Source organism: Chanos chanos, chromosome 6, assembly GCF_902362185.1.
Source record: "Chanos chanos chromosome 6, fChaCha1.1, whole genome shotgun sequence".
In the NCBI taxonomy this organism is placed as follows: domain Eukaryota; kingdom Metazoa; phylum Chordata; class Actinopteri; order Gonorynchiformes; family Chanidae; genus Chanos; species Chanos chanos.
The window spans coordinates 645,001-667,500 of NC_044500.1; the positions used below are offsets into that span (position 1 = coordinate 645,001).

At 43.3% G+C, this 22,500-nt stretch overlaps 1 protein-coding gene across 1 annotated transcript in view; it reads left to right on the plus strand.

Annotated features, from left to right (window-relative positions):
• pdgfd (platelet derived growth factor d) overlaps positions 1–22,500 on the plus strand; it is a 51,611-nt gene that overhangs the window by 27,433 nt on the left and 1,678 nt on the right. The window contains exons 4-7 of the mRNA XM_030776661.1: positions 1,264–1,441; positions 11,122–11,178; positions 11,959–12,169; positions 18,551–18,765. Of these exons, the coding sequence (XP_030632521.1) occupies positions 1,264–1,441; positions 11,122–11,178; positions 11,959–12,169; positions 18,551–18,765 (661 nt within the window). The remainder of the gene's footprint in view (positions 1–1,263; positions 1,442–11,121; positions 11,179–11,958; positions 12,170–18,550; positions 18,766–22,500) is intronic.

Genomic DNA, 22,500 nt, shown 5'->3' on the forward strand with positions numbered 1-22,500 from the left:
GAGAGAGGACAATGTGTGTGTGTGTGTGTGTGTGAGAGGACAGTGTGTGTGTGTGTGTGTGTGAGTGGACAGTGTGTGTGTGTGAGTGAGAGAGGACAATGTGTGTGTGTGTGTGAGTGAGAGAGGACAATGTGCGTGTGTGTGTGTGTGTAAGAGAGGATAATGTGCGTGTGCATGTGTATGTGTGTACGTGAGGACAGTGTGTGTGTGTGTGTGTGTGTGTGTGTGTGTGTGAGTGAGAGAGGACAATGTGTGTGTTTGTGTGAGAGGACAGTGTTTGTGTGTGTGAGGACAGTGTTTGTGTGTGTGAGGACAGTGTGCATGTGTGAGAGGACAGTGTGTGAGGACAGTGTGCATGTGTGTGAGAGGACAGTGTTTGTGTGTGTGAGGACAGTGTGTGTGTGTGTGTGTGTGTGTGTGTTTGAGGACAGTGTGCATGTGTGTGAGAGGACAGTGTTTGTGTGTGTGAGGACAGTGTGTGCATGTGTGTGTGTGTGTGTGAGAGAGGACAGTGTGTGAGGACAGTGTGCGTGTGTGTGTGTGTGTGTGTGAGAGAGGACAGTGTGTGAGGACAGTGTGCATGTGTGTGTGTGTGTGAGAGAGAGGACAGTGTGTGAGGACAGTGTGCATGTGTGTGTGTGTGTGTGTGTGAGAGGACAGTGTTTGTGTGTGTGAGGACAGTGTTTGTGTGAGAGAGGACAGTGTGTGAGGACAGTGTGCATGTGTGTGTGTGTGTGAGAGAGGACAGTGTGTGAGGACAGTGTGCGTGTGTGTGTGTGTGAGAGAGGACAGTGTTTGTGTGTGTGTGTGAGGACAGTGTTTGTGTGTGTGAGGACAGTGTTTGTGTGTGTGAGGACAGTGTTTGTGTGTGAGAGGACAGTGTTTGTGTGTGTGTGTGTGTGTGAGGACAGTGTGTGTTTGTGTGAGAGGACAGTGTTTGTGTGTGTGAGGACAGTGTGCGTGTGTGTGTGTGTGTGAGAGAGGACAGTCTGTGAGGACAGTGTGTGTGTGTGTGCATGTGTGTGAGGACAGTGTGTGTGTGTGTGTGCGCATGTGTGTGAGGACAGTGTGTGTGCGTGTGTGTGTGTGTGTTTGTGTGTGTGTGAGGACAGTATGCATGTGTGTGGGGTTTTTTTATATGTAAGTGTTTGCTTTGGCAGACTGTCGTATGCTAGACAGTGACGTTTTACTGTTAGTATAATGGCTCAACAGAGTCAATGTGATTTTGACTGATGAACGGATGTGATTGTGATGTGTCTGCAGGTATGACTTTGTGGAGGTGGAGGACATTTCTGAGACCAGTACCATTATCTGGGGCCGCTGGTGTGGCCAGAAAGGACCAGGACACATCGCATCCAAAACCAACACCATCAAAATCACCTTTAAATCAGACGATTACTTTGTCGCCAAACCAGGGTTTAAAGTCTACTACTCTCTCCTGGTCAGTTACTCACACGACACTCTTATTATTAGTATTAGTATTCTTAGTAGTATTTTTATTATTTATTATTATTATACCCTCTTTACTGTCTGTCTGTGATATTCTATGAGATTATAGCATTTTCATATTTATTATTATTATACCCTCTTTACTGTCTGTCTGTGATATTCTATGAGATTATAGCATTTTCATGCTGCTGCTTCCCTTTTGTGTTTTGAAAAGCCTCCTCATCGCAGCCTCCTGGATGGGAAAGGGAGGGGTCGGGGGGGGGGGGGTGTACATCCTCAGACTGTGAATAAAAGCCTGTCGGGGAGACTAGGGTCCTCGTCTGATGGTGACGTGGGCCCCTTTTTTGCACTTTGTCATCTCCTTCAGGCTTTTCCAGACTGCCCTGGGGTTACAGGTAGTGAGTTGATTTTCCAGTTTTTTTGTGTAGCCCAATTTGGCTTTCGGGCGGCATGGTGGCGCAGTGGGTAGCGCTGTCGCCTCACAGCAAGAAGGTCCTGGGTTCGGCCAGGGTCCTTTCTGTGCGGAGTTTGCATGTTCTCCCCGTGTCTGCGTGGGTTTCCTCCCTCAGTCCAAAGACATGCAGGTTAGGTGAACTGGAGACACTAAATTGCCCCTAGGTATGAATGTGTGTGTTTGTCTGTGTGTCTGCCCTGCGATGGACTGGCGACCTGTCCAGGGTGTTTCCCTGCCTTTCGCCCTATGAGCGCTGGGATAGGCTCCAGCACCCCCCGCGACCCTAATCAGGATAAACGGCTTAGATAGTGAGTGAGTGAGAGAGATTTGACTTTCCTGATTGCAGAGCACAGTTCATATTCAGCAGACTTATATTTCTCCCTGTCTCCACTCTTAAAGGCAGAGTTCTGTTCTCCCCACACCACTTGTGCTTTCACCCCAGCTCTTCCCTCCTTAGCTCATAATGTCAGTGCTCATTTGGTAATGATCTGAGTTAGCAACAGTCATAGTTTTTTAGTGGTTATTTTAGTGGTTTGAGTCTGTTGTAAACTGAGTTTATAATCTGGTTTGATGATTGGTTGTTTGAGTCTGTAGTAAACTGAGTTTATAATCTGGTTTGATGATTAGTGGTTTGAGTCTGTGGTAAACTGAGTTTATAATCTGGTTTGATGATTAGTGGTTTGAGTCTGTGGTAAACTGAGTTTATAATCTGGTTTGATGATTAGTGGTTTGAGTCTGTGGTAAACTGAGTTTATAATCTGGTTTGATGATTAGTGGTTTGAGTCTGTGGTAAACTGAGTTTATAATCTGGTTTGATGATTAGTGGTTTGAGTCTGTGGTAAACTGAGTTTATAATCTGGTTTGATGATTAGTGGTTTGAGTCTGTGGTAAACTGAGTTTATAATCTGGTTTGATGATTAGTGGTTTGAGTCTGTTGTAAACTGAGTTTATAATCTGGTTTGATGATGCGAGTTTAGAGATACAGCATGGCAGCTCTTACTGGTCATGTAACTGGGGAGTGACTGAATTTCCCAGTCCTCACTGGGTGTTCCTCCGGGGTTTAGATTTATGATGTGTCTGTAGGTTTTTAGACGGTATTCCCAAACATTGCACATTTACCAGGAAATCCTGCAACGTGCTAATGTAACATCTCACCGAACATTTGCTGACTCTTTGGTAATAGTTCTTGGTTTCTCTCTTTCTCCCTCTCTCTCCCTCTCTCTCTCTCTCTCTCTCTCTCTCTCTCTCTCCCTTTCTCCCCTGGCTCTATTGTTCTCCCATGACTGATTTCAGATTTATAGGACGTGGTTTCCTGTTTCTCTGTCAGACTTATGGACTCTTACAGTAAACTACTTCTTTTCCATCAGTCACTCACAAGACAAGAACACACTAACGGCATTAGTTAGCTGTAGCGCTCTGACTCCTCCCACCCTGTGTGACTCGTGTGTCCCATGTGACTGGTGTGTTCAGCACATGAGGACTGTGATTTAGATGATTCCAGAATCCTTGATTGTCACTGAAAGTTGCACTTTGGAAAAGAGGGGTGAATACTGAATATTGTAATTGTAATTGTAATTGTGCTGAGATGAGAGCTGTATGGTGAAGGGGCTATGAACCTGTGGGCTCTTGTATGTGTTGAGTGTGCCAGTAACTGCCAGGCTGTATGGAGTCTACACCCATGAGCAGTCAGCCCTCATTCCACAATCCCTCTTTCCTCACAATCCTCCTTTTTCCAGAGGCACAGTTATTTTTATATATGAGTGTGTGTGTGTGTGTGTGTGTGTGTGTGTGTGTCTCACCAACTCCCTCAGTCTGTCTGCCTCTCAAGCTTTTCCATGTTTCTGGATTTGTCCATTAGAGAACTATGATTGCAGCTTACGCTGTTGGAGAGGGACTGTGTGTGTGTGAGTGTGTGTGTGTGTGTGTGTGTGTGTGTGATAAGAGCCCGTCTCTGAAGACTAAATCTCATTCAGCTCTGTTTGAGCAGGAGCATAAGTGATGGAGTGTTTCTACAAATGAAAGATTGAAGGAATGGAAAGAGAACAGAGAGAGGTGTATGTTACATTATGGTTTTGGTTGTGACATTATGGTTTTGTCTGTGACATTATGGTTTTGTTTGTGACATTATGGTTTTGGTTGTGACATTATGGTTTTGGTTGTGACATTATGGTTTTGTTTGTGACATTATGGTTTTGTCTGTGACATTATGGTTTTGTTTGTGACATTATGGTTTTGTTTGTGACATTATGGTTTTGGTTGTGACATTATGGTTTTGGTTGTGATGTTGTGGTTTTGGTTGTGACATTGTGGTTTTGTTTGTGACATTGTGGTTTTGGTTGTGACATTATGGTTTTGTTTGTGACATTATGGTTTTGGTTGTGACATTATGGTTTTGGTTGTGACATTATGGTTTTGGCTGTGACATTATGGTTTTGTTTGTGACATTATGGTTTTGGTTGTGACATTATGGTTTTGGTTGTGACATTATGGTTTTGTTTGTGACATTGTGGTTTTGTTTGTGACATTGTGGTTTTGGTTGTGACATTATGGTTTTATTTGTGACATTATGGTTTTGGCTGTGACATTATGGTTTTGTTTGTGACATTATGGTTTTGGTTGTGACATTATGGTTTTGGTTGTGACATTATGGTTTTGTCTGTGACATTATGGTTTTGGTTGTGACATTGTGGTTTTGTTTGTGACATTATGGTTTTGGTTGTGACATTGTGGTTTTGGTTGTGACATTGTGGTTTTGTTTGTGACATTATGGTTTTGGTTGTGACATTGTGGTTTTGGTTGTGACATTATGGTTTTGGTTGTGATGTTGTGGTTTTGGTTGTGACATTATGGTTTTGGTTGTGACATTATGGTTTTGGTTGTGACATTATGGTTTTGTCTGTGACATTATGGTTTTGGTTGTGACATTATGGTTTTGTTTGTGACATTATGGTTTTGTCTGTGACATTGTGGTTTTGTTTGTGACATTATGGTTTTGTCTGTGACATTATGGTTTTGTCTGTAACATTATGGTTTTGTTTGTGACATTATGGTTTTGGTTGTGACATTATGGTTTTGGTTGTGACATTATGGTTTTGGTTGTGATATTATGGTTTTGGTTGTGACATTATGGTTTTGTCTGTGACATTATGGTTTTGGTTGTGACATTATGGTTTTGGTTGTGATATTATGGTTTTGTTTGTGACATTATGGTTTTGGTTGTGACATTATGGTTTTGTTTGTGACATTATGGTTTTGGTTGTGACATTATGGTTTTGGTTGTGACATTATGGTTTTGTCTGTGACATTATGGTTTTGTTTGTGACATTATGGTTTTGGTTGTGATATTATGGTTTTGTTTGTGACATTATGGTTTTGTTTGTGACATTATGGTTTTGTTTGTGAAATTATGGTTTTGTTTGTGATATTGTGGTTTTGTTTGTGACATTATGGTTTTGTTTGTGACATTATGGTTTTGGTTGTGACATTATGGTTTTGGTTGTGACATTGTGGTTTTGTTTGTGACATTATGGTTTTGTCTGTAACATTATGGTTTTGGTTGTGACATTATGGTTTTGTTTGTGATGTTGTGGTTTTGTTTGTGACATTATGGTTTTGTTTGTGACATTATGGTTTTGGTTGTGACATTATGGTTTTGTTTGTGATGTGGTTTTGGTTGTGACATTATGGTTTTGGTTGTGACATTATGGTTTTGTTTGTGACATTATGGTTTTGGTTGTGACATTATGGTTTTGTTTGTGATGTGGTTTTGGTTGTGACATTATGGTTTTGGTTGTGACATTATGGTTTTGTTTGTGACATTATGGTTTTGGTTGTGATATTATGGTTTTGGTTGTGATATTATGGTTTTGGTTGTGATATTATGGTTTTGTTTGTGACATTATGGTTTTGTTTGTGACATTATGGTTTTGTTTGTGACATTATGGTTTTGTCTGTGACATTATGGTTTTGGTTGTGACATTGTGGTTTTGTTTGTGACATTGTGGTTTTGTTTGTGACATTATGGTTTTGTTTGTGACATTATGGTTTTGGTTGTGATATTATGGTTTTGTTTGTGACATTATGGTTTTGTTTGTGACATTATGGTTTTGGTTGTAACATTATGGTTTTGTTTGTGACATTGTGGTTTTGTTTGTGACATTATGGTTTTGTTTGTGACATTATGGTTTTGGTTGTGATATTATGGTTTTGGTTGTGACATTATGGTTTTGTTTGTGACATTATGGTTTTGTTTGTGACATTATGGTTTTGGTTGTGACATTATGGTTTTGTTTGTGATGTTATGGTTTTGGTTGTGACATTATGGTTTTGTTTGTAACATTATGGTTTTGTTTGTAACATTATGGTTTTGTCTGTGACATTATGGTTTTGTTTGTGACATTATGGTTTTGTTTGTGATGTTATGGTTTTGTTTGTGACATTATGGTTTTGTTTGTGATGTTATGGTTTTGGTTGTGACATTATGGTTTTGTTTGTAACATTATGGTTTTGGTTGTGACATTATGGTTTTGGTTGTGACATTATGGTTTTGGTTGTGACATTATGGTTTTGGTTGTGACATTATGGTTTTGTTTGTGATATTATGGTTTTGTTTGTGACATTATGGTTTTGTTTGTGATGTTGTGGTTTTGTTTGTAACATTGTGGTTTTGTTTGTGACATTGTGGTTTTGTCTGTAACATTATGGTTTTGTTTGTGACATTATGGTTTTGTTTGTGACATTATGATTTTGTTTGTGACATTATGGTTTTGGTTGTGACATTGTGGTTTTGGTTGTGACATTATGGTTTTGGTTGTGACATTATGGTTTTGGTTGTGACATTGTGGTTTTGTTTGTGACATTATGGTTTTGTCTGTGACATTATGGTTTTGTTTGTGATGTTGTGGTTTTGGTTGTGACATTATGGTTTTGTCTGTGACATTATGGTTTTGGTTGTGACATTATGGTTTTGTCTGTGACATTATGGTTTTGTCTGTGACATTATGGTTTTGGTTGTGACATTGTGGTTTTGTTTGTGACATTATGGTTTTGGTTGTGACATTATGGTTTTGGTTGTGACATTATGGTTTTGGTTGTGACATTGTGGTTTTGTCTGTGACATTATGGTTTTGGTTGTGATGTGGTTTTGTTGTAACACTATGGTTTTGGTTGTGACATTATGGTTTTGTTTGTGACATTATGGTTTTGTTTGTGATGTGGTTTTGGTTGTGACATTATGGTTTTGTTTGTAACATTATGGTTTTGTTTGTGACATTATGGTTTTGGTTGTGACATTATGGTTTTGGTTGTGACATTATGGTTTTGGTTGTGACATTGTGGTTTTGTTTGTGACATTATGGTTTTGTTTGTGACATTATGGTTTTGTTTGTGATGTTGTGGTTTTGGTTGTGACATTATGGTTTTGTCTGTGACATTATGGTTTTGGTTGTGACATTATGGTTTTGTCTGTGACATTATGGTTTTGTCTGTGACATTATGGTTTTGGTTGTGACATTGTGGTTTTGTTTGTGACATTATGGTTTTGGTTGTGACATTATGGTTTTGTTTGTGACATTATGGTTTTGGTTGTGACATTATGGTTTTGGTTGTGACATTATGGTTTTGGCTGTGACATTGTGGTTTTGGTTGTAACATTATGGTTTTGTCTGTGACATTATGGTTTTGGTTGTGACATTATGGTTTTGGTTGTAACATTATGGTTTTGTCTGTGACATTATGGTTTTGGTTGTAACATTATGGTTTTGGTTGTGACATTATGGTTTTGTTTGTGACATTATGGTTTTGGTTGTGACATTGTGGTTTTGTTTGTGACATTATCGTTTTGTTTGTGACATTATGGTTTTGTTTGTGACATTATGGTTTTGGTTGTGACATTATGGTTTTGTCTGTGACATTATGGTTTTGGTTGTGACATTATGGTTTTGTCTGTGACATTATGGTTTTGTCTGTGACATTATGGTTTTGGTTGTGACATTGTGGTTTTGTTTGTGACATTATGGTTTTGGTTGTGACATTATGGTTTTGGTTGTGACATTATGGTTTTGTTTGTGACACTATGGTTTTGTCTGTGACATTATGGTTTTGTCTGTGACATTATGGTTTTGGTTGTGACATTGTGGTTTTGTTTGTGACATTATGGTTTTGGTTGTGACATTATGGTTTTGGTTGTGACATTATGGTTTTGTTTGTGACATTGTGGTTTTGGTTGTGACATTGTGGTTTTGTTTGTGACATTATGGTTTTGGTTGTGACATTATGGTTTTGGTTGTAACATTATGGTTTTGGTTGTGACATTATGGTTTTGTTTGTGACATTGTGGTTTTGGTTGTGACATTATGGTTTTGGTTGTGACATTATGGTTTTGGTTGTGACATTGTGGTTTTGGTTGTGACATTGTGGTTTTGGTTGTGACATTATGGTTTTGGTTGTGACATTGTGGTTTTGGTTGTGACATTGTGGTTTTGTCTGTGACATTATGGTTTTGTTTGTGACATTATGGTTTTGGTTGTGACATTGTGGTTTTGGTTGTGACATTATGGTTTTGTTTGTGATGTGGTTTTGGTTGTGACATTATGGTTTTGGTTGTGACATTATGGTTTTGGTTGTGACATTATGGTTTTGTCTGTGACATTATGGTTTTGTTTGTGACATTATGGTTTTGGTTGTGACATTATGGTTTTGGTTGTGACATTATGGTTTTGTTTGTGACATTGTGGTTTTGTTTGTGACATTGTGGTTTTGGTTGTGACATTATGGTTTTGTTTGTGACATTATGTTTTGTCTGTGACATTATGGTTTTGTTTGTGACATTATGGTTTTGGTTGTGACATTATGGTTTTGGTTGTGACATTATGGTTTTGGTTGTGATATTATGGTTTTGGTTGTGACATTATGGTTTTGTCTGTGACATTATGGTTTTGGTTGTGACATTGTGGTTTTGTTTGTGACATTATGGTTTTGGTTGTGACATTGTGGTTTTGGTTGTGACATTGTGGTTTTGGTTGTGACATTGTGGTTTTGGTTGTGACATTATGGTTTTGGTTGTGACATTTTTGTTTTGGTTGTGACATTATGGTTTTGGTTGTGATGTTGTGGTTTTGGTTGTGACATTGTGGTTTTGTTTGTGACATTGTGGTTTTGGTTGTGACATTATGGTTTTGTTTGTGACATTATGGTTTTGGTTGTGATGTGGTTTTGGTTGTGACATTATGGTTTTGGTTGTGACATTATGGTTTTGGTTGTGACATTATGGTTTTGTTTGTGACATTATGGTTTTGTCTGTGACATTATGGTTTTGGTTGTGACATTATGGTTTTGTTTGTGACATTATGGTTTTGTTTGTGACATTATGGTTTTGTCTGTGACATTGTGGTTTTGTTTGTGACATTATGGTTTTGTCTGTGACATTATGGTTTTGTCTGTGACATTATGGTTTTGTTTGTGACATTATGGTTTTGGTTGTGATATGGTTTTGGTTGTGACATTATGGTTTTGGTTGTGATATTATGGTTTTGTTTGTGACATTATGGTTTTGTCTGTGACATTATGGTTTTGTTTGTGACATTATGGTTTTGGTTGTGATATTATGGTTTTGTTTGTGACATTATGGTTTTGGTTGTGACATTATGGTTTTGTTTGTGACATTATGGTTTTGGTTGTGACATTATGGTTTTGTTTGTGACATTATGGTTTTGGTTGTGACATTATGGTTTTGTCTGTGACATTATGGTTTTGTCTGTGACATTATGGTTTTGTTTGTGACATTATGGTTTTGGTTGTGATATTATGGTTTTGTTTGTGACATTATGGTTTTGGTTGTGATATTATGGTTTTGTTTGTGACATTATGGTTTTGGTTGTGATATTATGGTTATGTTTGTCACATTATGGTTTTGTCTGTAACATTATGGTTTTGTCTGTAACATTATGGTTTTGTTTGTGACATTATGGTTTTGTTTGTGACATTATGGTTTTGGCTGTGATATTATGGTTTTATTTGTGACATTATGGTTTTGTCTGTGACATTATGGTTTTGTTTGTGACATTATGGTTTTGGTTGTGATATGGTTTTGGTTGTGACATTATGGTTTTGGTTGTGATATTATGGTTTTGTTTGTGACATTATGGTTTTGGTTGTGATATTATGGTTTTGTTTGTGACATTATGGTTTTGGTTGTGACCTTATGGTTTTGTTTGTGACATTATGGTTTTGGTTGTGACATTATGGTTTTGTCTGTGACATTATGGTTTTGGTTGTGACATTATGGTTTTGGTTGTGACATTATGGTTTTGGTTGTGACATTATGGTTTTGGTTGTGACATTATGGTTTTGTCTGTGACATTATGGTTTTGGTTGTGACATTATGGTTTTGTTTGTGACATTATGGTTTTGGTTGTGACATTATGGTTTTGGTTGTAACATTATGGTTTTGTTTGTGACATTATGGTTTTGTTTGTGACATTATGGTTTTGTTTGTGAAGTTGTGGTTTTGTTTGTAACATTGTGGTTTTGTTTGTGACATTGTGGTTTTGTCTGTAACATTATGGTTTTGTTTGTGACATTATGGTTTTGGTTGTGACATTATGGTTTTGGTTGTGACATTATGGTTTTGTTTGTGATATTATGGTTTTGTTTGTGATATTATGGTTTTGTTTGTGACATTATGGTTTTGTTTGTGACATTATGGTTTTGGTTGTGACATTATGGTTTTGTTTGTGACATTATGGTTTTGTTTGTGACATTGTGGTTTTGTTTGTGACATTATGGTTTTGTTTGTGACATTATGGTTTTGGTTGTGACATTGTGGTTTTGTCTGTGACATTATGGTTTTGTCTGTAACATTATGGTTTTGTTTGTGACATTATGGTTTTGGTTGTGACATTATGGTTTTGGTTGTGACATTGTGGTTTTGTTTGTAACATTATGGTTTTGGTTGTGATATTATGGTTTTGTTTGTAACATTATGGTTTTGGTTGTGACATTGTGGTTTTGTTTGTGACATTATGGTTTTGGTTGTGACATTATGGTTTTGGTTGTGACGTTGTGGTTTTGTTTGTGACATTGTGGTTTTGGTTCGGGTGACTGCACACTGTCTGTCAATGCTGAGGAGTCGAGTTTTTTACAACAGGAAAAAATAAAAAAATTCTCCCTCTCTCCTCTCTCTCTCTCTCTCCCCCTCTCTCTCTCTCTCTCTCTCTCAGAATGACACCCCTCTGCCAGGCTCTTTGAAAAACTGGGAAGCAGTCACCATTTCCTTAGTAAGTAACACCAACACACACACACACACACACACACACACACAGACATACAGGGCAGTTATAGAAAAGCAGGTATGGGTTTCCTTTCCCACCTTCCACTGCCTGCTCTCAGATTAGAAACTCTATGTATGTGTGTGTGTTTGTGTGTGTGTGTGTGTGTTTGTGTGTGTGTGTGTGCATTCCATTCCTCTGTATGATTATGGTTCTGTCACCATGTGACTGACGACAACCCTGCAGCTCCAACACGCACACATGTACACACACACACACACACACACACACACACACACACACACATACACACACACACACACATACACACACACACACACACACACACACACACACACATACACACACACACACACACACACTCTCCCTCTCTCTGTGCATATGCAGAGGTGACTTTACTGGAGGAATGTAAGATATATAATCATAATGCAAATATAATGTAGAGTGATACTCTCTGTAATAATATTCTCTCTGTATAAAAATTTTCGGAATATCCTTTCATAAAGCCGTAACAGTGATATGAATGAGAGAGTTTTTTTCTAGTACCCAAACTCACACAGACACTTCAATATCAGCCTAACACGCCAACCATACCTCCTTTTGCACGCTCTCTCTCTCTCTCTCTCTCTGTTCGTTTTTCTTTACTATGCCTCTTGATTACCTCATTAAAGGGCTCTGTGTTTCGGCATAACCTTTGGTCCCTGTCTCAACCCCCTGTAAGTGTGGAGAGTAGCCTGTGCTTCTGACCTCTGACCTCTCTGCTCCCAGGGTCCACTAGAGTACGATGTGGGAGTGACGGAGTTGCCGATGACGGCAGAGACATTGGACAAGGATATTGCTGCGTTCAGTACTGTCGAAGAGCTGCTGAAACATCTAAACCCTGACAGCTGGCAGAGTGACCTGGAAAACTTATTCAGAGAGTCCCCACAGTACAGGCCCCGATCATACCATCACCACCAACAGGAACGCAAACACAAGAGTATGTCTCAAGCAAACATACACACAGTCCTCACAAACTTACACACATAAACACTGTCCTCACAAACACGCTCACACAAACATACACACATAAACATACACACTATCCTCACAAACACGCTCACACAAACGTACACCCAGTCCTCACAAACATAAACACTATCCTCACAAACACGCTCACACAAACATACACACAGTCTTCACAAACATACACACTGTCCTCACAAACATACACACAGTCTTCACAAACATACACACTATCCTCACAAACACGCTCACACAAACATACACACATAAACATACACACTATCCTCACAAACACGCTCACACAAACATACACACTATCCTCACAAACACGCTCACACAAACATACACACTGTCCTCACAAACACGCTCACACAAACGTACACACAGTCCTCACAAACATACACACAGTCTTCACAAACACACTCACACAAACATACACACAGTCCTCACAAACACGCTTACACAAACATACACACTGTCCTAACAAACACGCTCACAGAAACATACACACTATCCTCACAAACACGCTCACACAAACATACACACTGCCCTCACAAACACACACACTATCCTCACAAACACGCTCACACAAACGTACACACTGTCCTAACAAACACGCTCACACAAACATACACACTATCCTCACAAACACGCTCACACAAATATACACACAGTCCTCACAAACATACACACTATCCTCACAAACACGCTCACACAAACGTACACACTGTCCTCACAAACATACACACATACACACTGTCCTCACAAACACGCTCACACAAACATACACACAGTCCTCACAAACATACACACCTTCCTCACAAACACCCTTACACAAACATGCACACAGTCCTCACAAACACGCTCACACAAACGTACACACAGTCCTGACAAACATACACACCTTCCTCACAAACACGCTCACACAAACATACACACAGTCCTCACAAACACGCTCACACAAACATACACACAGTCCTCACAAACACGTACACACTATCCTCACAAACATACACACTGCCCTCACAAACATGCACACTGCCCTCACAAACATAAACACTATCCTCACAAACACGCTCACACAAACATACACACTGCCCTCACAAACATACACACTGCCCTCACAAACACGCTCACACAAACATACACACTGTCCTCACAAACACGCTCACACGAACATACACACCTTCCTCACAAACATACACACTATCCTCACAAACACGCTCACACAAACATACACACTATCCTCACAAACATACACACCTTCCTCACAAACATACACACTATCCTCACAAACATACACACTGCCCTCACAAACATACACACTATCCTCACAAACATACACACTGCCCTCACAAACATACACACTATCCTCACAAACATACACACCTTCCTCAACTTTTAGGACCAGCAATTCTGTGGAGCCGTGCCGGTGCCAGCTTTTCGGCACCGGCACCAGTATTTTTTCAGTGGAAAAGCGCAGCCCCGGTGCTCGATTAGGCACCGGCACTGTGGCAGTGGAAAAGGGGTAATAGAGAGGATTGCAGTGAGAACAGGCTCCTTGTGGAAGTAAACCAGCGTATGTTGGGTTGAGTCAGAGCAGGAGGCCTGGTTGGATAGGATTACTCTGTTGTTTCTTTGTCATTATTATGTATTTGTCTGTATGTTAGCATACGTTATGAAAGCGAAGAATGTCCAGTCTTTCATGTCCCTTGGGCCTGTGTGAGTGTCTGTGTTTGCTCTATAGGTTAGGACCTTGGGCCTGTGTGAGTGTCTGTATTTGCTCTATAGGTTAGGACCTTGGGCCTGTGTGAGTGTCTGTGTTTGCTCTATAGGTTAGGACCTTGGGCCTGTGTGAGTGTCTGTGTTTGCTCTATAGGTTAGGACCTTGAACCTGTGTGAGTGTCTGTGTTTGCTCTATAGGTTAGGACCTTGGGCCTGTGTGAGTGTTTGCTCTATAGGTTAGGACCTTGGGCCTGTGTGAGTGTTTGCTCTATAGGTTAGGACCTTGAGCCTGTGTGAGTGTTTGTGTTTGCTCTATAGGTTAGGACCTTGGGCCTGTGTGAGTGTTTGTGTTTGCTCTATAGGTTAGGACCTTGGGCCTGTGTGAGTGTCTGTGTTTGCTCTATAGGTTAGGACCTTGGGCCTGTGTCAGTGTCTGTGTTTGCTCTATAGGTTAGGACCTTGGGCCTGTGTGAGTGTCTGTGTTTGCTCTATAGGTTAGGACCTTGGGCCTGTGTGAGTGTCTGTGTTTGCTCTATAGGTTAGGACCTTGGGCCTGTGTCTGTGTCTGTATTTGCTCTATAGGTTAGGACCTTGGGCCTGTGTGAGTGTTTGCTCTATAGGTTAGGACCTTGGGCCTGTGTGAGTGTCTGTGTTTGCTCTATAGGTTAGGACCTTGGGCCGGTGTCTGTGTCTGTATTTGCTCTATAGGTTAGGACCTTGGGCCTGTGTCTGTGTCTGTATTTGCTCTATAGGTTAGGACCTTGGGCCTGTGTGAGTGTTTGCTCTATAGGTTAGGACCTTGGGCCTGTGTGAGTGTCTGTGTTTGCTCTATAGGTTAGGACCTTGGGCCTGTGTCTGTGTCTGTATTTGCTCTATAGGTTAGGACCTTGGGCCTGTGTGAGTGTTTGCTCTATAGGTTAGGACCTTGAGCCTGTGTGAGTGTTTGCTCTATAGGTTAGGACCTTGGGCCTGTGTCAGTGTCTGTATTTGCTCTATAGGTTAGGACCTTGGGCCTGTGTGAGTGTTTGCTCTATAGGTTAGGACCTTGGGCCTGTGTCAGTGTCTGTGTTTGCTCTATAGGTTAGGACCTTGGGCCTGTGTCAGTGTCTGTGTTTGCTCTATAGGTTAGGACCTTGAGCCTGTGTGAGTGTCTGTGTTTGCTCTATAGGTTAGGACCTTGGGCCTGTGTGAGTGTTTGCTCTATAGGTTAGGACCTTGGGCCTGTGTCAGTGTCTGTGTTTGCTCTATAGGTTAGGACCTTGGGCCTGTGTGAGTGTTTGCTCTATAGGTTAGGACCTTGGGCCTGTGTGAGTGTCTGTGTTTGCTCTATAGGTTAGGACCTTGAGCCTGTGTGAGTGTCTGTGTTTGCTCTATAGGTTAGGACCTTGGGCCTGTGTGAGTGTTTGCTCTATAGGTTAGGACCTTGGGCCTGTGTGAGTGTTTGTGTTTGCTCTATAGGTTAGGACCTTGGGCCTGTGTGAGTGTCTGTGTTTGCTCTATAGATTAGGACCTTGGGCCTGTGTCAGTGTCTGTATTCGCTCTGTAGGTTAGGACCTTGGGCCTGTGTGAGTGTTTGCTCTATAGGTTAGGACCTTGGGCCTGTGTGAGTGTTTGCTCTATAGGTTAGGACCTTGGGCCTGTGTCAGTGTCTGTGTTTGCTCTATAGGTTAGGACCTTGGGCCTGTGTGAGTGTTTGCTCTATAGGTTAGGACCTTGGGCCTGTGTGAGTGTTTGCTCTATAGGTTAGGACCTTGGGCCTGTGTGAGTGTCTGTGTTTGCTCTATAGGTTAGGACCTTGGGCCTGTGTGAGTGTTTGCTCTATAGGTTAGGACCTTGAGCCTGTGTCTGTGTCTGTATTTGCTCTATAGGTTAGGACCTTGGGCCTGTGTGAGTGTTTGTGTTTGCTCTGTAGGTTAGGACCTTGGGCTTGTGTGAGTGTTTGCTCTATAGGTTAGGACCTTGGGCCTGTGTGAGTGTTTGCTCTATAGGTTAGGACCTTGGGCCTGTGTCAGTGTCTGTGTTTGCTCTATAGGTTAGGACCTTGGGCCTGTGTGAGTGTCTGTGTTTGCTCTATAGGTTAGGACCTTGGGCCTGTGTCAGTGTCTGTGTTTGCTCTATAGGTTAGGACCTTGGGCCTGTGTGAGTGTTTGCTCTATAGGTTAGGACCTTGGGCCTGTGTCAGTGTCTGTATTTGCTCTATAGGTTAGGACCTTGGGCCTGTGTGAGTGTCTGTGTTTGCTCTATAGGTTGGGACCTTGAGCCTGTGTCTGTGTCTGTATTTGCTCTATAGGTTAGGACCTTGGGCTTGTGTGAGTGTTTGCTCTATAGGTTAGGACCTTGGGCCTGTGTGAGTGTCTGTGTTTGCTCTATAGGTTAGGACCTTGGGCCTGTGTGAGTGTTTGCTCTATAGGTTAGGACCTTGGGCCTGTGTGAGTGTTTGCTCTATAGGTTAGGACCTTGGGCCTGTGCCAGTGTCTGTGTTTGCTCTATAGGTTAGGACCTTGGGCCTGTGTGAGTGTTTGCTGTATAGGTTAGGACCTTGGGCCTGTGTGAGTGTCTGTGTTTGCTCTATAGGTTAGGACCTTGAGCCTGTGTGAGTGTCTGTGTTTGCTCTATAGGTTAGGACCTTGGGCCTGTGTGAGTGTTTGCTCTATAGGTTAGGACCTTGGGCCTGTGTGAGTGTTTGTGTTTGCTCTATAGGTTAGGACCTTGGGCCTGTGTCTGTGTCTGTGTTTGCTCTATAGGTTAGGACCTTGGGCCTGTGTGAGTGTTTGCTCTATAGGTTAGGACCTTGGGCCTGTGTGAGTGTCTGTGTTTGCTCTATAGGTTAGGACCTTGGGCCTGTGTGAGTGTTTGCTCTATAGGTTAGGACCTTGGGCCTGTGTGAGTGTTTGCTCTATAGGTTAGGACCTTGGGCCTGTGTGAGTGTTTGTGTTTGCTCTATAGGTTAGGACCTTGGGCCTGTGTGAGTGTCTGTGTTTGCTCTATAGGTTAGGACCTTGGGCCTGTGTCAGTGTCTGTATTTGCTCTATAGGTTAGGACCTTGGGCCTGTGTGAGTGTCTGTGTTTGCTCTATAGGTTAGGACCTTGGGCCTGTGTGAGTGTTTGCTCTATAGGTTAGGACCTTGGGCCTGTGTGAGTGTTTGTGTTTGCTCTATAGGTTAGGACCTTGAGCCTGTGTCAGTGTCTGTGTTTGCTCTATAGGTTAGGATCAGGGTTGGGGAGAGACCAGAAACCTCCGCAGTCGGCTCTCAGAAGACTGATTACACCCCTCCCACCCCTCACGAAACCACTCCTCTTTGTCATTCTGTGTGTGTGTGTGTGTGTGTGTGTGTGTGTGTGTGAGAGAGAGAGAGAGAGTTCTGCAAGAAGCATCGTCTATATATACAGTAATTTGGAGTGTTTTGTATTTTCCAGTTTGTGTGTGTATGTGTGTGGCTCTAATTGGAAACCCAGGCTGGGCAGTCAAGCAGAACTGTTCCCATTGCCAGCACACAGCTCCATGTTTATTAACAAATGCTGCATGTCTACGGCATCCCCTCAAGCTACATTAACAAGAATACAAGACAAACAGTGCAGTAATGGTTAGCCTTTGCCTACCCCAGAATGCAGTCACACACACACACACCCACACACACACACACACACACACACTCCTTGGACTCCTAATGTTCATATCTGGTTCTGCATCAGCGGTTTGCAACAACTAAGTTTCCCATTCACCTTGAACAGTGTGACCTCATCACACACTGTTGTTCTCTCCAAACCTCAGTCGCTCTCTCTCTCCCTCTCTCTCTCTCTCTCTCTCTCGCTGCACCTCCATCTCTCTCCAAACCTCAGTCACTCTCTCTCTCTCTCTCTCTCTCTCTTTCTCTCTCTCTCTCTGTCTCTCTCTCTCTCTCTCTGCACCTCCATCTCTCTCCAAACCTAAGTCGCTCCCTCTCTCTCTCTCTCTCTCTCTCTCTCTCTGCACCTCCATCTCTCTCCAAACCTCAGTCGCTCCCTCTCTCTCTCTCTCCCTCTCTCTCTCTCTCTCTCTCTCTCTCTCTCTCTCTCTCTCTCTCCACACTCCCACCGCTTCCTTCTCTCCCCAGTCCCATCCGTTCCCCGTTCTCCTTTGGTTCCCTCTCCTCTCTGGGGTGTTGGTTCTCCCAGTCTTCACTGGTGTGTCTCCCTCACTGCTCAACCGACCTGGAATTGCCAGTCAGTCCCAGTCCCCCCCCCCCCACACACACACACACATACACACACACACACACGACCCTGACCAGTCATTCAGAGATGGAATAGGCTGGCGTTCCCTGTCTAAGAAAAAGGGGGAGGGGCCACACAGGCTGTCTGTCATCAGGGAGGCTGGACTTGAGTCTGTCACAGATTCTTAATAACTGTGTGATGCCTCAGACTCCTCTCCTGCTCAGAGTAAAATAAGAAAATAGCTTTGTACAGATTGCCAAGAGAATCCAACAGGGCTACTTTAGCCATCATTAAGAATCCAACTGCGCTGCTTTGGCTGGCATTAAGCATTGCTGCGTCCAGCTGAGGGCCAAGTGCCTTAGATTCTCTCTCTGATTAGAGATCTCTCTCTCTCTCTCTCTCCCTCTCTCTCTCTCTCTCTCTCTCTCTCTGTCAGTTGATTTGGACAGGCTGTATGAGGATGTGAAACGCTACAGCTGCACACCGCGGAACTTCTCCGTTAATCTGCGTGAGGAGCTGAAGGCCACCAACGCGGTTTTCTTTCCCCGGTGCCTGCTGGTGCAGCGCTGTGGTGGGAACTGTGCGTGCGGCACAGACAACTGGAACTCCTGCACCTGCAGCCCAGGAAAAACCATTAACAAACTGCATGAGGTATCTTACTGCAATCCCATTACACACATTACACTACATATCCCACAATCCTCTACACAATGTACATGACATATTCCACATACTCTCACACAGTCTTACACAGCATCTGTCAAGTTAAATCAAATAAATACACGAATAAATAAAGTCTGTAAAACAGATTTATGTAAATGTGTCACAGTAAAGCGTGTAAGGGGCCTGAGATGTCACAGTAAAGCGTGTAAGGGGCCTGAGGTGTCACAGTAAAGCGTGTAAGGCCTGAGGTGTCACAGTAAAGCGTGTAAGGGGCCTGAGATGTCACAGTAAAGCGTGTAAGGGGCCTGAGGTGTCACAGTAAAGCGTGTAAGGGGCCTGAGGTGTCACAGTAAAGCGTGTAAGGGGCCTGAGATGTCACAGTAAAGCGTATAAGGGGCCTGAGGTGTCACAGTAAAGCGTGTAAGGCCTGAGGTGTCACAGTAAAGCGTGTAAGGCCTGAGGTGTCACAGTAAAGCGTGTAAGGGGCCTGAGGTGTCACAGTAAAGCGTGTAAGGGGCCTGAGGTGTCACAGTAAAGTGTGTAAGGCCTGAGGTGTCACAGTAAAGCGTGTAAGGCCTGAGGTGTCACAGTAAAGCGTGTAAGGGGCCTGAGGTGTCACAGTAAAGCGTGTAAGGGGCCTGAGGTGTCACAGTAAAGCGTGTAAGGCCTGAGGTGTCACAGTAAAGCGTGTAAGGGGCCTGAGATGTCACAGTAAAGCGTGTAAGGGCCTGAGGTGTCACAGTAAAGCGTGTAAGGGGCCTGAGGTGTCACAGTAAAGCGTGTAAGGGGCCTGAGGTGTCACAGTAAAGCGTGTAAGGGGCCTGAGATGTCACAGTAAAGCGTGTAAGGGGCCTGAGGTGTCACAGTAAAGCGTGTAAGGGGCCTGAGGTGTCACAGTAAAGCGTGTAAGGGGCCTGAGGTGTCACAGTAAAGCGTGTAAGGGGCCTGAGATGTCACAGTAAAAGCGTGTAAGGGGCCTGAGGTGTCACAGTAAAGCGTGTAAGGGGGCCTGAGGTGTCACAGTAAAGCGTGTAAGGGGCCTGAGGTGTCACAGTAAAGCGTGTAGGGGGCCTGAGGTGTCACAGTAAAGCGTGTAAGGGGCCTGAGGTGTCACAGTAAAGCGTGTAAGGGGCCTGAGGTGTCACAGTAAAACGTGTAAGGGGCCTGAGGTGTCACAGTAAAGCGTGTAAGGGGCCTGAGGTGTCACAGTAAAGCGTGTGAGGGGCCTGAGGTGTCACAGTAAAGCGTGTGAGGGGCCTGAGGTGTCACAGTAAAGCGTGTAAGGGGCCTGAGGTGTCACAGTAAAGCGTGTGAGGGACCTGAGGTGTCACAGTAAAGCGTGTGAGGGGCCTGAGGTGTCACAGTAAAGCGTGTAAGGGGCCTGAGGTGTCACAGTAAAGCGTGTAAGGGGCCTGAGATGTCACAGTAAAGCGTGTAAGGCCTGAGGTGTCACAGTAAAGCGTGTAAGGGGCCTGAGATGTCACAGTAAAGCGTGTAAGGGGCCTGAGGTGTCACAGTAAAGTGTGTAAGGCCTGAGATGTCACAGTAAAGCGTGTAAGGGGCCTGAGGTGTCACAGTAAAGCGTGTAAGGGGCCTGAGATGTCACAGTAAAGCGTGTAAGGCCTGAGGTGTCACAGTAAAGCGTGTAAGGGGCCTGAGGGCTCACAGTAAAGCGTGTAAGGGGCCTGAGATGTCACAGTAAAGTGTGTAAGGCCTGAGGTGTCACAGTAAAGCGTGTAAGGGGCCTGAGGTGTCACAGTAAAGCGTGTAAGGGGCCTGAGGTGTCACAGTAAAGCGTGTAAGGGGCCTGAGGTGTCACAGTAAAGCGTGTAAGGCCTGAGATGTCACAGTAAAGCGTGTAAGGGGCCTGAGATGTCACAGTAAAGCGTGTAAGGGGCCTGAGATGTCACAGTAAAGTGTGTAAGGCCTGAGGTGTCACAGTAAAGCGTGTAAGGGGCCTGAGGTGTCACAGTAAAGCATGTGAGGGACCTGAGGTGTCACAGTAAAGCGTGTAAGGGGTCTGAGATGTCACAGTAAAGCGTGTAAGGGGCCTGAGGTGTCACAGTAAAGCGTGTAAGGGGCCTGAGGTGTCACAGTAAAGCGTGTAAGGCCTGAGATGTCACAGTAAAGCGTGTAAGGCCTGAGATGTCACAGTAAAGTGTGTAAGGGGCCTGAGATGTCACAGTAAAGCGTGTAAGGCCTGAGGTGTCACAGTAAAGCGTGTAAGGCCTGAGGGCTCACAGTAAAGCGTGTAAGGGGCCTGAGATGTCACAGTAAAGTGTGTAAGGGGCCTGAGGTGTCACAGTAAAGCGTGTAAGGGGCCTGAGGTGTCACAGTAAAGCGTGTAAGGCCTGAGATGTCACAGTAAAGCGTGTAAGGGGCCTGAGATGTCACAGTAAAGCGTGTAAGGGGTCTGAGATGTCACAGTAAAGCGTGTAAGGGGCCTGAGGTGTCACAGTAAAGTGTGTAAGGGGCCTGAGGTGTCACAGTAAAGTGTGTAAGGCCTGAGATGTCACAGTAAAGTGTGTAAGGCCTGAGATGTCACAGTAAAGCGTGTAAGGGGCCTGAAGTGTCACAGTAAAGCGTATAAGGGGCCTGAGGTGTCACAGTAAAGCGTGTAAGGCCTGAGGTGTCACAGTAAAGCGTGTAAGGGGCCTGAGAGCTCACAGTAAAGCGTGTAAGGGGCCTGAGATGTCACAGTAAAGTGTGTAAGGGGCCTGAGGTGTCACAGTAAAGCGTGTAAGGGGCCTGAGGTGTCACAGTAAAGCGTGTAAGGGGCCAGATGTGTCACAGTAAAGCGTGTAAGGGGCCTGAGATGTCACAGTAAAGCGTGTAAGGGGCCTGAGATGTCACAGTAAAGCGTGTAAGGCCTGAGGTGTCACAGTAAAGCGTGTAAGGCCTGAGATGTCACAGTAAAGCGTGTAAGGGGCCTGAGATGTCACAGTAAAGCGTGTAAGGGGCCTGAGATGTCACAGTAAAGTGTGTGAGGGGCCTAGTTGATCTGCAGTGTTTTGGGTGTAGCTCATTAGCTCTGAGACCAGTGTTTCTAAACTGCTTCAGTGTTTCTGTACAGTCTGGAGAGTGGATGGATGGCCAAGCCTTCTGCTCACACACACACACACACACGCTGAAACACAAACACGCACACACCTTACTGTGACACCTCAGCCGTGACAATCCCAAAAAAGGCCCCACGAAATCCTGGAGGGAATGATTCTATGAGTGTATAGGTAATTATGTGAGTGAGTGAGTGAGTGAGTGAGTGAGTGACTGATTCTATGAGTGATTATGTGAATGAATGAGTGAGCGCTTATATGAGTGAATGAATCAGTCACACCCATTACCAAACAAGACCTCCAAAACCATCTTCCCCAGTCACACCCATGACCAAACAAGACCTTTACTTTTACATGTTGTTGTAAGTGAAATGAAATACATAGTGTATTTGAATACGAGTAAAATGGAGCATTTTGCATTCATGCCAATGGAAATTACGGGGTGTGGTCTTTGTACTCCATTCCTCTCTCACTCTCTCTGTTCAGTGTTGCCTTAAGAAACTGTCTGCTCACAGCTCTTGGCATGGACAACATTGCCAGTAGCATTTCCTTTCAAATAAAGGCAGCTGTTAAGGCAGCCTGAGGCTACTGCTGTAGACAAACTGCAATTCCCACAATTCCCCTATCTTACAGAACCTTTTTTAAGAACTGCAACTCCCATGAGCCT